General features: G+C 35.1%; 1 protein-coding gene across 3 annotated transcripts in view; it reads left to right on the top strand.

The window, feature by feature from the left end:
• The window catches only part of JAK2 (Janus kinase 2), a 118,235-nt gene extending 107,574 nt beyond the window's left edge, over positions 1–10,661 (top strand). For 2 of the 3 annotated variants that reach the window (XM_045469984.1, XM_045469985.1), the window contains exons 22-24: positions 6,015–6,132; positions 7,448–7,561; positions 8,023–10,661. In XM_045469984.1, the coding sequence (XP_045325940.1) occupies positions 6,015–6,132; positions 7,448–7,561; positions 8,023–8,130 (340 nt within the window). In that variant the 3' untranslated portion in view covers positions 8,131–10,661. The remainder of the gene's footprint in view (positions 1–6,014; positions 6,133–7,447; positions 7,562–8,022) is intronic. The other variant, XM_045469986.1, reaches the window with a different exon arrangement.
• Positions 10,662–12,062: the final 1,401 nt, after the last annotated feature.

Genomic DNA, 12,062 nt, shown 5'->3' with positions numbered 1-12,062 from the left:
TTATCCCTTCCCTTTCAGAGCTCATAGATAAAAAAAAAAAAAAAAAAAAAATCAAATGTGTGGTCAGTCATTGCAGTGTGGCCAGTCATTGCAATCATTATATCATAAGTGCGATAATGAAGAATATAATGGGAAAACATAAGAATGTGGATAATTCCCCTGAGGGTTTAAATTAGAGAAAACTATAACCAGGAAGTGACATTTCAATTATTGATTAATAGTTTACCAGGTAGAGAAGAGCAAAGGTGTTCCCTGAGGAGGAAGACCAGAACTGGAGGGGCAGGGACTTGGAAGTGAGTGGCACAGTCCCAGAGCAAACGGGGAGTGATGGCGGCCGGAAAGGGATTGAGCCTGGTGCGCGTGTTGATGAGTTCAAGCCTCATTCAGTAGACCGTGTGTAGGTAGGAAATTACAGGCCTCATCCAAGGGAATATCATGTTGAGATTCATATTTTAGGAAGAGAGATCTTCTTTTGGTGGAGAACAGAAATTCTGTAAGTGTGGGGACACCAGGTTCTCGTTTTAGGGGGTCCAGGAAGTCAAAGGTATTTTCATAATAACACTAAGAGGTTATTTGTGTTTTCACTCTCATTGTTTCAACTAATAGTGTAGAATAATTATAACAATATAAAGTTATGTGAAATTGTTCTCTCTTGTTTTCTCTCAAAGTATCTTTTTGTACTGAACTCACCTTTCTCTGTGAGTTATAAAGTGCCTGTATGATGAGATGAAGCGAGGTGGATGGCGTAAGCCTTGTGACGTAGCATTAGGATCATCTGCATCTGGGCTGTGGTTAACCACTAGGTACTGAGACCCAAGAAAGCAAAACTGTGGATTGGGGGGGGGGGGAGCTACTGTAAACTGAAATTAACTTTTAAATTTCCTGTGACCACAAAACTCAGAAGTATTCACATTTTTCTTCTAGGTTGGGTTATCATTGAAGTTATTATCAGGATACAGTGTTCCAATGCAATATAAATAAATTACAAACTGGATAATTGTTTAAAGTTTTTTATGGGAAGCATTTCTTTTTTTTTATGTTTATTTTTGAGAGAGAGAGAGAGAGAGAGAGAGCAAGCGAGCACGAGCGAGGGAGGGGCAGAGAGAGAGGAGACGGAGAGTCCCAAGCAGGCTCCAGGCTCCGAAAGCTGTCAGCACAGAGCCCTATGTGGAGCTTGAACTCAGGAACTGTCCTGAGCTGATGTCAGACGCTTAGCCGACTGAGCGCCCCAGGTGCCACTGGAGGTATTTCTTAATAAGATAAATGGAGCTATTTTCCCCTCCGATTAGTTCATATATCCCTGTATGAATATTAATTTCTATCATGGGACCAGATTCAGCTTAAATTCTGTTTATTTTGCCTTTTTGTAGATGTGAACACTGAGAAAAGTTGTGTAAATAAGTATATAGGAATGGAAAGAGTTTTGTTATAACAATATTCATTTCTGTGACTCTTTCTGGGATAAGGAGCAAAAAAGTATACAATGAAGTACCATTAAAACTTCTCTCTTACCTGGCAACTTCATTAAATCCATTCTTTTTTTGAATTTTATTGAAAGTAAAGAATTAAACCACTTGATTTTCAAAAGTGAAATCATTAAAGTCATTCCCTTTCTCAATTTCTGGGATGTAAACTAAACGTTTTTTAAAAATCTGACTTTATTGTTCAACTCTAGAAGTAAGTGTGTTAAAACTGTGAAATACTAGGGGCTCCTGGGTGGCTCAGTCTGTTGAGCGTCCGACTTCGGCTCAGGTCATGATCTCATAGCTCGTGAGTTCGAGCCCCACGTCAGGCTGTGTGCTGACAGTTCAGAGCCTGGATCCTGCTTCGCATTCTGGCTCTGTCTTCTCTCAAAAGTAAAAATAAAACATTAAAAAGAAAAAACTGTGAAATATTATTTAAAAAAATAAATTGCAGGACACGTGTGGAGGCATGTTTATAATAAAGCATATTCACCAGAGCACCTTCCTTTCAAGATTCCTTCTTTTCTAATTTTAAATATTCAGTTTCATACTTAATTTTGTATTTTTTGTTATAAAGAAAGTTCCCAAATTATGTAAGCTTTGGGCCCTCTATTTCTCCCTGCATGTCTGGAAAAATAAATCACAAGGGCAGCCAAGATAAGCTTACGATGATACATATCTTGTATAATTAATTTTATACTGTTATGAAAATAAGTCCTTTCTTATTACTTAGTTTGCAATAAATAATACAGAATAAAATGTAGCTAAGATTAGAATGTGTGAAGTAATGTATACGGTAAAATGTTTATTATTCCTTTAGTAATTAATTGTGTTGGGGAGACGTATGTATCAAACTGATGTTTGACTTTGGAGAAACATTAAATAAGTTAGTGTAAAAATCAGAAATAACATCATTTTTATCATGATCAAAATTTTCCTGTGTATTTAATGGAATGGAAAGCTATATACTGCCAAAAACTAATTAGGCCGTTGGAATAGTTTTATTTTTATATTAGCAAGTGTTAAATGTTTTATATAATGAAATGAGGCTGACTAAATTTTGTATAAATATTTCAGATGTATGAGTTGATAAAATAGGTTTTAACTAATTTATTGAGTAATGAATACTAAATCTGAAGTATTAAAGAGAACTCATACAGTTTTTATACATGAGATATAGCCATCATATCTTTTAAACAGTTATAATTTCATGTAATCTTGCTGTCTACATTGCTTTTGTTATTCAAAAGTGCTCTTTGTTTTAAGCTAACAACAAGTTTTAGCTTGTCCTAAGTGTTGGTGTTAAGAACTGAAGGAGGGGCACCTGTATGGCTCAGTCGGTTAAGCATCCGACTTCTGCTCAGGTCATGATCTCACGGTTTGTGAGTTTGAGCCCCGCATCAGGCTCTGTGCTGACAGCTCAGGGCCTGGAGCCTACTTTAGGTTCTGTTTCTCTCTCTGTGCCCCTACCTTGCTCACGCTCTCTCTGTCTGTCTCTCTCAAAAATAAATAAACATTAAAAATTGAAAAAAAATAAAGGAAAAATGCTCCTGCTAGAATATTTTTCTGTTGAAGCAGGCTTTTGGATTCATGGAGGATCCACGCTGAGCTGGAGCATGCGTAAGGTTCTCTCTTTCTCCTGGGGTGTGCCTGGATGGCTCAGTCGGTTAAGCGTCTGACTCTTAATATTGGCTCGGGTTGTGATCTCATGGTCATGAGATTGAGCTGTGCATTGTGCTCTGTGTTGACAGCTTAGAGCCTACTTGGGTTTCTCTTTCTCCCTCTCTCTGCCCCTCCCCTGCTTGGTCGGTCTCTCTTTCTCTCTCTGTCAGAATAAATAAACATTAAAAAAAAATTCTTTCACTCTCCCCCTGCCCCTCTCCCCCATTCATATGAGTGCATTCTCTTTCTCACTCTCAAATAAAAAAAAAAAAAAAAAAATCCTAAGATTTCCACCTGGGAAGTAAGCTAGATTGTTGATGGCACTCAATGCATAAGGAAAGTAAAATAACCAGCAGGTTTTGGAAAAGTGGGAATGGAGTTCTCTTTGCCTAAAGAACCTTATTTAATATGGAAATGTTCAGTAAGTCGAAACACCAAAGAAAGTTCAAAAATATGGTTATAAATTTAGGAGACATTAGTATATAGGTGGATGAATATTATCTAATGGAAAGTTTTGACAAAAAGAGGTTTGATGATAGAACCTTGGGAAACCCTAACTTAGAAAATGGAGAAGGAAAGTGTTGGGGAAATATAATTAGAAATGAAATCTCCTCCCAATTCAGTAAACCTCTGCACAAAGATAGAAAAGAAAGAAGTTTTATTACTGAATAAGCTTTAACCCTGAGCATCATGTGCATCACACAAGTGATCTGCTAAGAGACTGTAAAGACGAGAAAGAAATCTCACCTCCTTCTGTGGCCAAGCAGGTTCAACCCATTACGTACATGTTGTCAAGATAAACAATAGCTAGTCCTCAAGTAAGAGAACTTGAAATCACACATAGTTTATCTTAAGTGACTGTCTGTGTTAACTAATTGTCATCACCCACAGGGCAGATAGACTTCTCATATTTTTATGGGAGGAGATAGTTTTGCAACTTGTAAGGAGGCACTTGCCGGAAGTTAAACTCTTACTGTCCCACAAACCTGGGAGGTTGGGTGCTATTTCTTTGATGATTACGTTCCGGAGAGGTGGTTCCCAGGTTCTTGAGAAGCATTTTTGGATCATACAGCTGGCAAGAGGATTTTAAGCAAAAGCTTTAAAAAAAAATTACCTATATTTCAAAAGACACAAAGAATTTACAATGATAAATTTTCTAAAGTAAATGCTCTAAGAGAAGAAAGAGTCTTTTCCCTCATTTTCCACAGGGAGAATTGATTTTTTTTTCCTTTGTGATTTGTATTTATCCTTACGTAAGTGATGGGAGAGAGGAAAACAGCCTTGGAGATGAGGGAGGAAATTGTAGACCGTGCTTTCATGAAAACCAAAGCAAGAGACTGTTTTGCAAATGTTGGGGAAATAGAATGTCTTCAAGAATATTTTATTCCATTTGTGGGATAAAACTAACATACATTTAAAGATAAGAATTTTTAAAAAACTTAATATATATAAAAAAGCATGGTTAATTCTATAGGATCGACAATAAATACTATAGAAACTGAGTAACATGAGCTCATTAAGACCTTGAGTAGTCAGAGAAGGATCTGTGGAAGTGAGGAAGCTTAAATCGGATTTTGAAGGAGGTATTAAATTTGCATAATTCATATAGTTAATCTCACCAGTCTAAAACAGATCTTTGTCACTATCTTCTATAATAAGGATAACTTAACAGTGGAACCATGATATTCACATTCCATTAGCCCAAATCCTCCCTTGGATAGTGTTGAGACTTGAGTAGACAATGACACTGTTTTCCCCAGTGACTTTGCTTCCTTCTCCCACCACTTTTTTTTTAAGTTTATTTATTTTGAGAGAGAGAGAGAGTGTGAGCAGGGGAGAGGGGGAGAGAAGAAGACAGAGGATCCAAAGCGGGCTCTGTGCCAAGAGCAGAGAGCCTGATGCAGGGCTCAATCTCAGGAACCGTGAGATCATGATCTGATCTTATCATGACCAGAGCAGAAGCTGGATGTTCAACTGACTGTGCCACCCAGGCACTCCTCCCTACCCCCTTCTGATTAACAGGTGCTTATGTTAATAGCTTTTAGTCTTGTTCCAGTTTAGAAGCTTTTTTTTTTCCAGTTGGAAACTTATCTCGATTCATTTCAAGTTTTAGCTTGCAAAGAGCAGCTTATTTTATTTTTTTTAAATTTCAGTACCTGGAAGGTACTTTGTAGGTACTTTAGATCTCCAGGAAGGTACTTAGTTATCTTTGTTTGGCAGTTTCCCAAGAGCATCCGCAGGCTTGATGATTCACTAGGAGGACTCCTAGGACTCAGCATACAGTCATATTCATGGCTGTGATGCATTTCAGAGAACAGATATAAAGTAAAATCAGTGAAGGGAAAAGCCATCTGAGGCAACACCTGGAGGAAAACACAAACTTTCAAGGGTCCTGTCCCAGAAAAGTCACACGGGACACATGTAATTCCCCCAACAAAATCTCTGCCTGGCATGTACCACAATTCCAGACTGACAGAAGGAAGACAGGTGTTCATTGTAAACCATATTGTTTGCAGAAACATTTCAGGCACAGTGAGCCTCCCTTACCATTTAGGAGCTGTGGCAGCCCTTCAGAGATCTAGTTCCCAGGCGCCAGTCACTTGTCAACCTTGCAAGCGAGCGTTTTTGAGGATGGCAGCTTTAGGCCTACTTATGTTAGCTTTTCTTTATACCCTTTTTAATCCAACGATTTTCAGGTTAAATTAAGAGTTGGCATATCACATAGTTTTTTTTTCTTTAATGAAGTCTAGTTCATTACATTCGTTGTACAGCATAGTGACTCGACAAGTCTGTGTTACACTGTACTCACAAGTATAGCTACCACCTGTCACCATACAGTGCTATTATAATTCAAGAAACCGTCTTCTAAATGCTTTCCATACATTATAGGTATGCTCCAGAATCACTGACAGAGAGCAAGTTTTCTGTGGCTTCAGATGTTTGGAGCTTTGGAGTGGTTCTGTATGAACTTTTCACATACATCGAGAAGAGTAAAAGTCCACCAGCGGTCAGTGTGCTTTTTATTTACCGTCGGCTTTTTTTAACATGGGAAAAGCTTCTCCCAGGGAATAATAGTAAGCTTAGGGCTCATTTTATACCCTCTTATTGGTGATTTGAAGACAACATCCAACATAATAACCCTAAACTTGTTCATTAAATTAACTTGCATTTTCAAAAGGTTTTTAGTAAACCTAATTAATTGATTCATTCCAGAAGTTATTAAAAAAGTTAAACGTTTCAAAATAGTTTCCCCTGTCTATTCTATATTTTTTTAATAAAGGATAATTAAAAAAGGAAAATATCAGAAACTATATCCTTACAATAAAATGCTATCCAAAAGTTCGAAATCGTATTTGTGGTAAATATTTACTAATATAAGTAAATATCCACGCTATAGTTACTTTCCATTTTTCCATTTTTCAGTTCTTTTCCATTTTTCAGTCTTTTAAGTAATACTTCAATGAACATAGTGAACATTGTTATATATATTTATCTCTTATCACCTTAGAATGAAAGTGTAATTATAAGTAAAAGATTAGGAACTCTTTCAAAGGTTTTTGATTATTTCAAAATGTTTTTCAGAAAAGCTATACCAGATTGTACTCCGAATAACAGTGCATAAGAGCATACATTTTATCATTTGCTAGTATTTTATGCAGTTTTGTCAAATTGATAGAAGTTATAGTTATTTGATTTTAATTTGTATTTCTCCCATTAGTGTGATTGAGTACATAGTTTTTGGGTATTTGAAATCAGTATATGTGTGTGTGCATTATCTCATGTGCTTTTGCCCTTTATTATGTTAGTAATTTTTCTTACCAGCTTGTAAGAATTCTCTGTATTTCAATAAGTGATGCGTTTGTTGTAAATGTTTCTCTAGCTCATAGTTCAGACTTTAATTTTAGGAATTTTGTACATACGAGCATTTTATCTCCATTGCATTTATGCTTAATATTCATTCTGTGTTCTTTTTATTATGTTCTCTTTTACAATCTAAATTTTATTTCAGCTGAAATATAATATGATGTGTTAAGACAACTATCAAAAAACCAAAGTAAACATCTTTTAGTTCACTTCTTTTGGGCTCTTCTCAGGGAATTTGTGTCAAATATATTATAGTTATGGAAATGGCACTGTCTTTTCTGAAATATGACGAAAAGGAAGGTTTGATCTTCAAAATAGTCTGTTTTTAAAAGGTTTCAAGCATATAGGAAAACATACATATACAGAATTTTTCACATTTACTAGAAGTTGAGAAAGAATTCTGGTTCAAATTAAATATACCAAAAAAAAACTTATTGAAAAGTGGATTTATATTGCAGGAATTTATGCGTATGATTGGCAATGACAAACAAGGACAGATGATTGTGTTTCATTTGATAGAACTCCTAAAGAATAATGGAAGATTACCAAGACCAGATGGATGCCCAGATGAGGTAACAAAAAAAAAACAAACATTTTTTTTTTTTTTTTTTGAGAGAGAGAAGAGCCCGTGTTTTCAAGAGGCGGAGGGGCAGAGGGAGAGGGAGAGGGAATCTTAAGCAGGCTGAACTCAGCCTGGAGCCTGAAGTCAGCCTCAGTCCCACACCCCGGGATCATAACCCACACCAAAATCAAGAGTTGGATGCTTAACTGACTGAGCCACCCAGGCGCCCCCCACAAAACATTTTTTATCCACATTCATCAGATGTTTTCATTCCCTTTTCACAAGGATTTCACGTCACTTGATGACATTTAATTTGCTAAGCTTTTGGATAATCCTATGACTGTGGATCTAGGCACAGCCATGACATAAGCCTACATAGGAAAATTAAGTTAGTTCTCCGTTCATGTCTTCATCAATTAAAAGATGGCACCTTGTGTTCATTATAATTTTGGTTTATTTTCTCTTTTGTAGATTTATTTGATTATGACTGAATGCTGGAACAATAATGTAAATCAGCGCCCCTCCTTTAGAGACCTAGCTCTTCGAGTTGATCAAATAAGGGACAACATGGCTGGATGAAAGAAATGAACTTTGCTCTGAGACCAAAATAGACTTAACAGAACAAAGTTTTGTATTTCACATTACTGTGGACTATTATTACATATACAATTATTATGTACATCATGATGCTAGCCAGCAAAGATGTGGAAATATCTGTTCAAAACTTGCAAAATTTAGTTTTTCTTCACGAGGACATCAGTAAAAGACGTTGATGAAAAGACCTTAGCAAAGAATTTTATAAGCAGTTTCACAGACCCAATCAATCAGTTAACATCACTTTTCTCTGGCAAAAGAAAAAAAATAGACTTTTTTGAACTCAGAATTTTGAAAGATGAAAAAATTGTAATGTAAATTTTGCAGTGCTGAAGATGCACAGAATACATATGTACAGTTTTTACCACAGTGAATGTATAATACCTTGGCATCTTGTGTGGTGTTTTACACAAGGGCTGGTGTTCATTAATGTTTTCTAATTTTTCCATAGTTGACCTACAATAACATCACTATACAAATTATAATGCTCAGATAATTGAATAAGCACCTTGTGTTCTTGTTCATTTATATCACTGGCCAGCAATATAAGCAGATGTACACTTTTAGCTTGTAGTTCTATGTACTGTAAATATTTTTCAAAGCAAAGGGAACAAATATTTAGTTTCACTTGTATAGGAAATTTCCCCGACCCTAAAGAATACATTTTGAAATGGAACAAGTTTACAAAGATACAACACAATCTATTTTCTTATTTGTCTCCCTTGTATTTGTTTGTGGTAAGTATGTTTTTAAAATAGAATTATCTCCAAGTTTTTCTAAGACTATAGTGAATAGTTTTCTTTAAAAATTTTGAGATTACAATGTGAGGAATATTGTCATCCATTTAGCTCTTGGCTGCTAATAAGATTCTTCAATCCCTGGGACTTTGGTCATGCATTAAATTGAAGCATAAGCCATAAAATAGATTGTTTTTTAAATGTATATGCTTACTGAGATGCCTGATAGGTTAGGATTTTTTTTTTTTTTTTTTTTGCTAAAGAATATTTTAGGGATTTCAGAAATCCTTGAAGACATTTCCTTTTGTTAGAGATTCTTATATACAAGGGAGAAATGAGAATAAATTGGTGAAAAAGTATGCTTGTTAACTTTATTCAAGAATGCCAGTAGAAAATTCATAATGTATGTGTCTAAGAAGAATGAGAGTATACATGTAAGTGTTGGTTGTCGTCGTCCTTTGTTTTAGCGCTACTCCTCTTTAGATGCTGTACCTAAGGAGTGTGGTACGGTAGAGGGGCAGTCTGTGTGTGTTATTTATACAAAGTTTAAAATACTTAGTATTTCAGTTAAAAAGAAAATAGTTTCTTCATTTTCAGTGGTATACGCTATTTTTTTTAAAACTTGTACTTAAGGCTTTGGATTATCTATTTTTTGGAGCTGGCTTTGAAATGCAAATTATATAAGAAAATGCCTCATACATAAAGTTAGAAATTTTTTGGTGGGAAGGAAGAAAAGGGAAAAAATGCTTTTTACATGATCTTTAAAGCATTTTAGTGGTAACCAAATGCAGAAAACATCTAAAATGATAGTATATTAGATTTTAAAAGATTTCTGATATCGTGATGAAAGTTGAATATGATTTTTATTTGTAGACTCCTCAAGGACCTGTGTACATAATGCAATTAAGAGATCCCCCATGCTGCTACTTTACAAGTCACAAGTAGCACATCGTATAATATGCTTGATTTCGGAAACTTAAGTGCTGAAAAGTGGGTTTTTAAAGGTTTATAACATTTTGTTTGTTTTTAAAAACAAAGGTATTAACTAGATTGCTTTAAATTTTTCTTTCTTAATGTTTCACTTTTTAGTTTTAGGGAGAGTAATCCCATATAAACATTCTGAAGTTTTTAGAGTGGGATGACTACCTTATTATAAAATTCTGAGTTTGCAAGAGAATTATTATTCACTGAGGATTTGCAGTGTTTAAATTTTTATTCTGGTTATACATAAAGAGAAATTAACCTGCACCTGTTCAGTTGGTTCTGCACGAGAAATAGGTAAGTAATTATCGTACCAATTAATGCCAAAATGTTTCTTCAAATGAATATTCTTAAGAAATGAGGATAAAGGTTTTCTTAGATTTCTACAATTCTGCAAATATTGCAGTATATTAAGTTATGTAGTCTTTATATAAATCATTCGATGCGTCCATGGCTCCTTACTTTGGGAAATAGTGATTGTTTCGCGTCACCTATGTATATGCTGCCAGTAATACTATAACTTGCTGTGGAAGAGTGCTTTCCCATGACTCAAGACTTCTGCTTCAAAGTCGAGTGAAATTTTTATCACAACTGTAACTTCTGATGTTTAAATTTTATTTAAATAGTTTTATTATGGAGTAGACATAAGGAAATACCTACAGTTCTATACCTGGGGAGCAATTCTCCATGGGGTGGCATTACGTGGTCACTTTATCGAGACTGTGTTATTTTCTTCATCGTGCATTTAGCATGTTTCTACAAAACTGAAATACCGACGTAATAAATACTCCGAAGTTATTTTCTTTTGTATTGTCACCTAACCAAGGAAGTGGGGCGCACACCCTGATTTAGGGATATGCAGAGAAAGCCTTTCATCATAGTAAACATGTCTTTCAATTTTTTAAGAAGCACTTCCTAAGACTGCTATCAACTACTCTGTGCTCTTTATGACCATTTCTGTATCCACTCCAGTTCTGGTATTTAAATTATTTCTAATGAAAGTTTTTCTAATTTTTCAGTACCACTTATTACAGATCTTTGGGTTTTCTGTATTAGAATAGGTAATAACAGTAAGTATAAGTCAGCAGGATTAGCCAAACAAAAGGGTGGGTTATATGTGACACGCTTCATTCTATTTGAGAAAAATATCACAGTACGGATCTGAGAAAATACTTGGCGTTTACTCCCAGATTTGGGTTGGTTGTACTTAATTTCAAGATAACTAGCACTAAGTGTTTCATGATGCTGACAGTAACATTCAGAGAGATTTCAGAATGACAGAGAAGAGAATTTTAAAACTTTCATATTAATCAAATTTATGTAATATGCATATCATATAGCCTTTAACTCTTCATATGAATCAAATTTTTAGTAAAATGCGCATTATAGCCTAAATATTAAATTACCTAGTTTTGTGATTTATCAATTTTGTTTTACTTTATTACTGTGTATTATTTTTTAGGTTAAGAAGTTAATTTCTATTGTATTTATGCCATATGGGATTGCTTGGGTGGTGCAGGCCCTAGAATACTGTTCTTTTTCAGTCTTCCAAATCTGTAAGGAAATGCCTTATTTCTAACTGAAACACCAGTCTTTATTAATATGGTTTTAAAAGTTGTTAATGATCATTATTCCATCATAAGTCCTTTCTTTGCATAGCCGATCACTTAACATCCTGTTTTTTTAATGTAACTATAGCAGGTTCATAAAATAAGCATTAGAAGAGCTTTAAGAGGGCCTGTTCCAGTTATCCATATTCTTAGATTGCGTTAATGGTTTTAATTTTAATACTTGCCTAGGAAGCACGCCTATAGATGCTATTTACTGGGGTCAAGCAGGTCGGTTTTGAGCAATGTGAACAGAAGCATAGCTTTTAGATATGACTCTTGGTAAATACAGTAAACAGAGCGAGGTCACAAGGTAAAGATGCTATAGCAGGATATTACCGAGACAGCAGGCAGGTGAGAATGCAGATCGTCAGCACACGTGAGAAGACGTTATCAGAACAAGTGCTAGAAAGACAAATGAAAAGTATACAGTAGAAAAAATTTTTGATCAATGGCCCTTTCAAGTACAGCTGTATACACAGATGAAAATGTTTAGATGCTTTTCACACACAAAAGATAATTAGGTGGAGAGTATTTTTAATGAAAAGGCTTAGGTTCTTTTAAATGCTTGGAGTGTATATGAATCTCTGAA

This window comes from Leopardus geoffroyi, chromosome D4 (genome assembly GCF_018350155.1).
Source record: "Leopardus geoffroyi isolate Oge1 chromosome D4, O.geoffroyi_Oge1_pat1.0, whole genome shotgun sequence".
Taxonomy (NCBI): Eukaryota; Metazoa; Chordata; class Mammalia; order Carnivora; family Felidae; genus Leopardus; species Leopardus geoffroyi.
The sequence above is the reverse complement of the archived record's forward strand: the minus strand, read 5'-3'. Positions and strand labels throughout refer to the sequence as shown.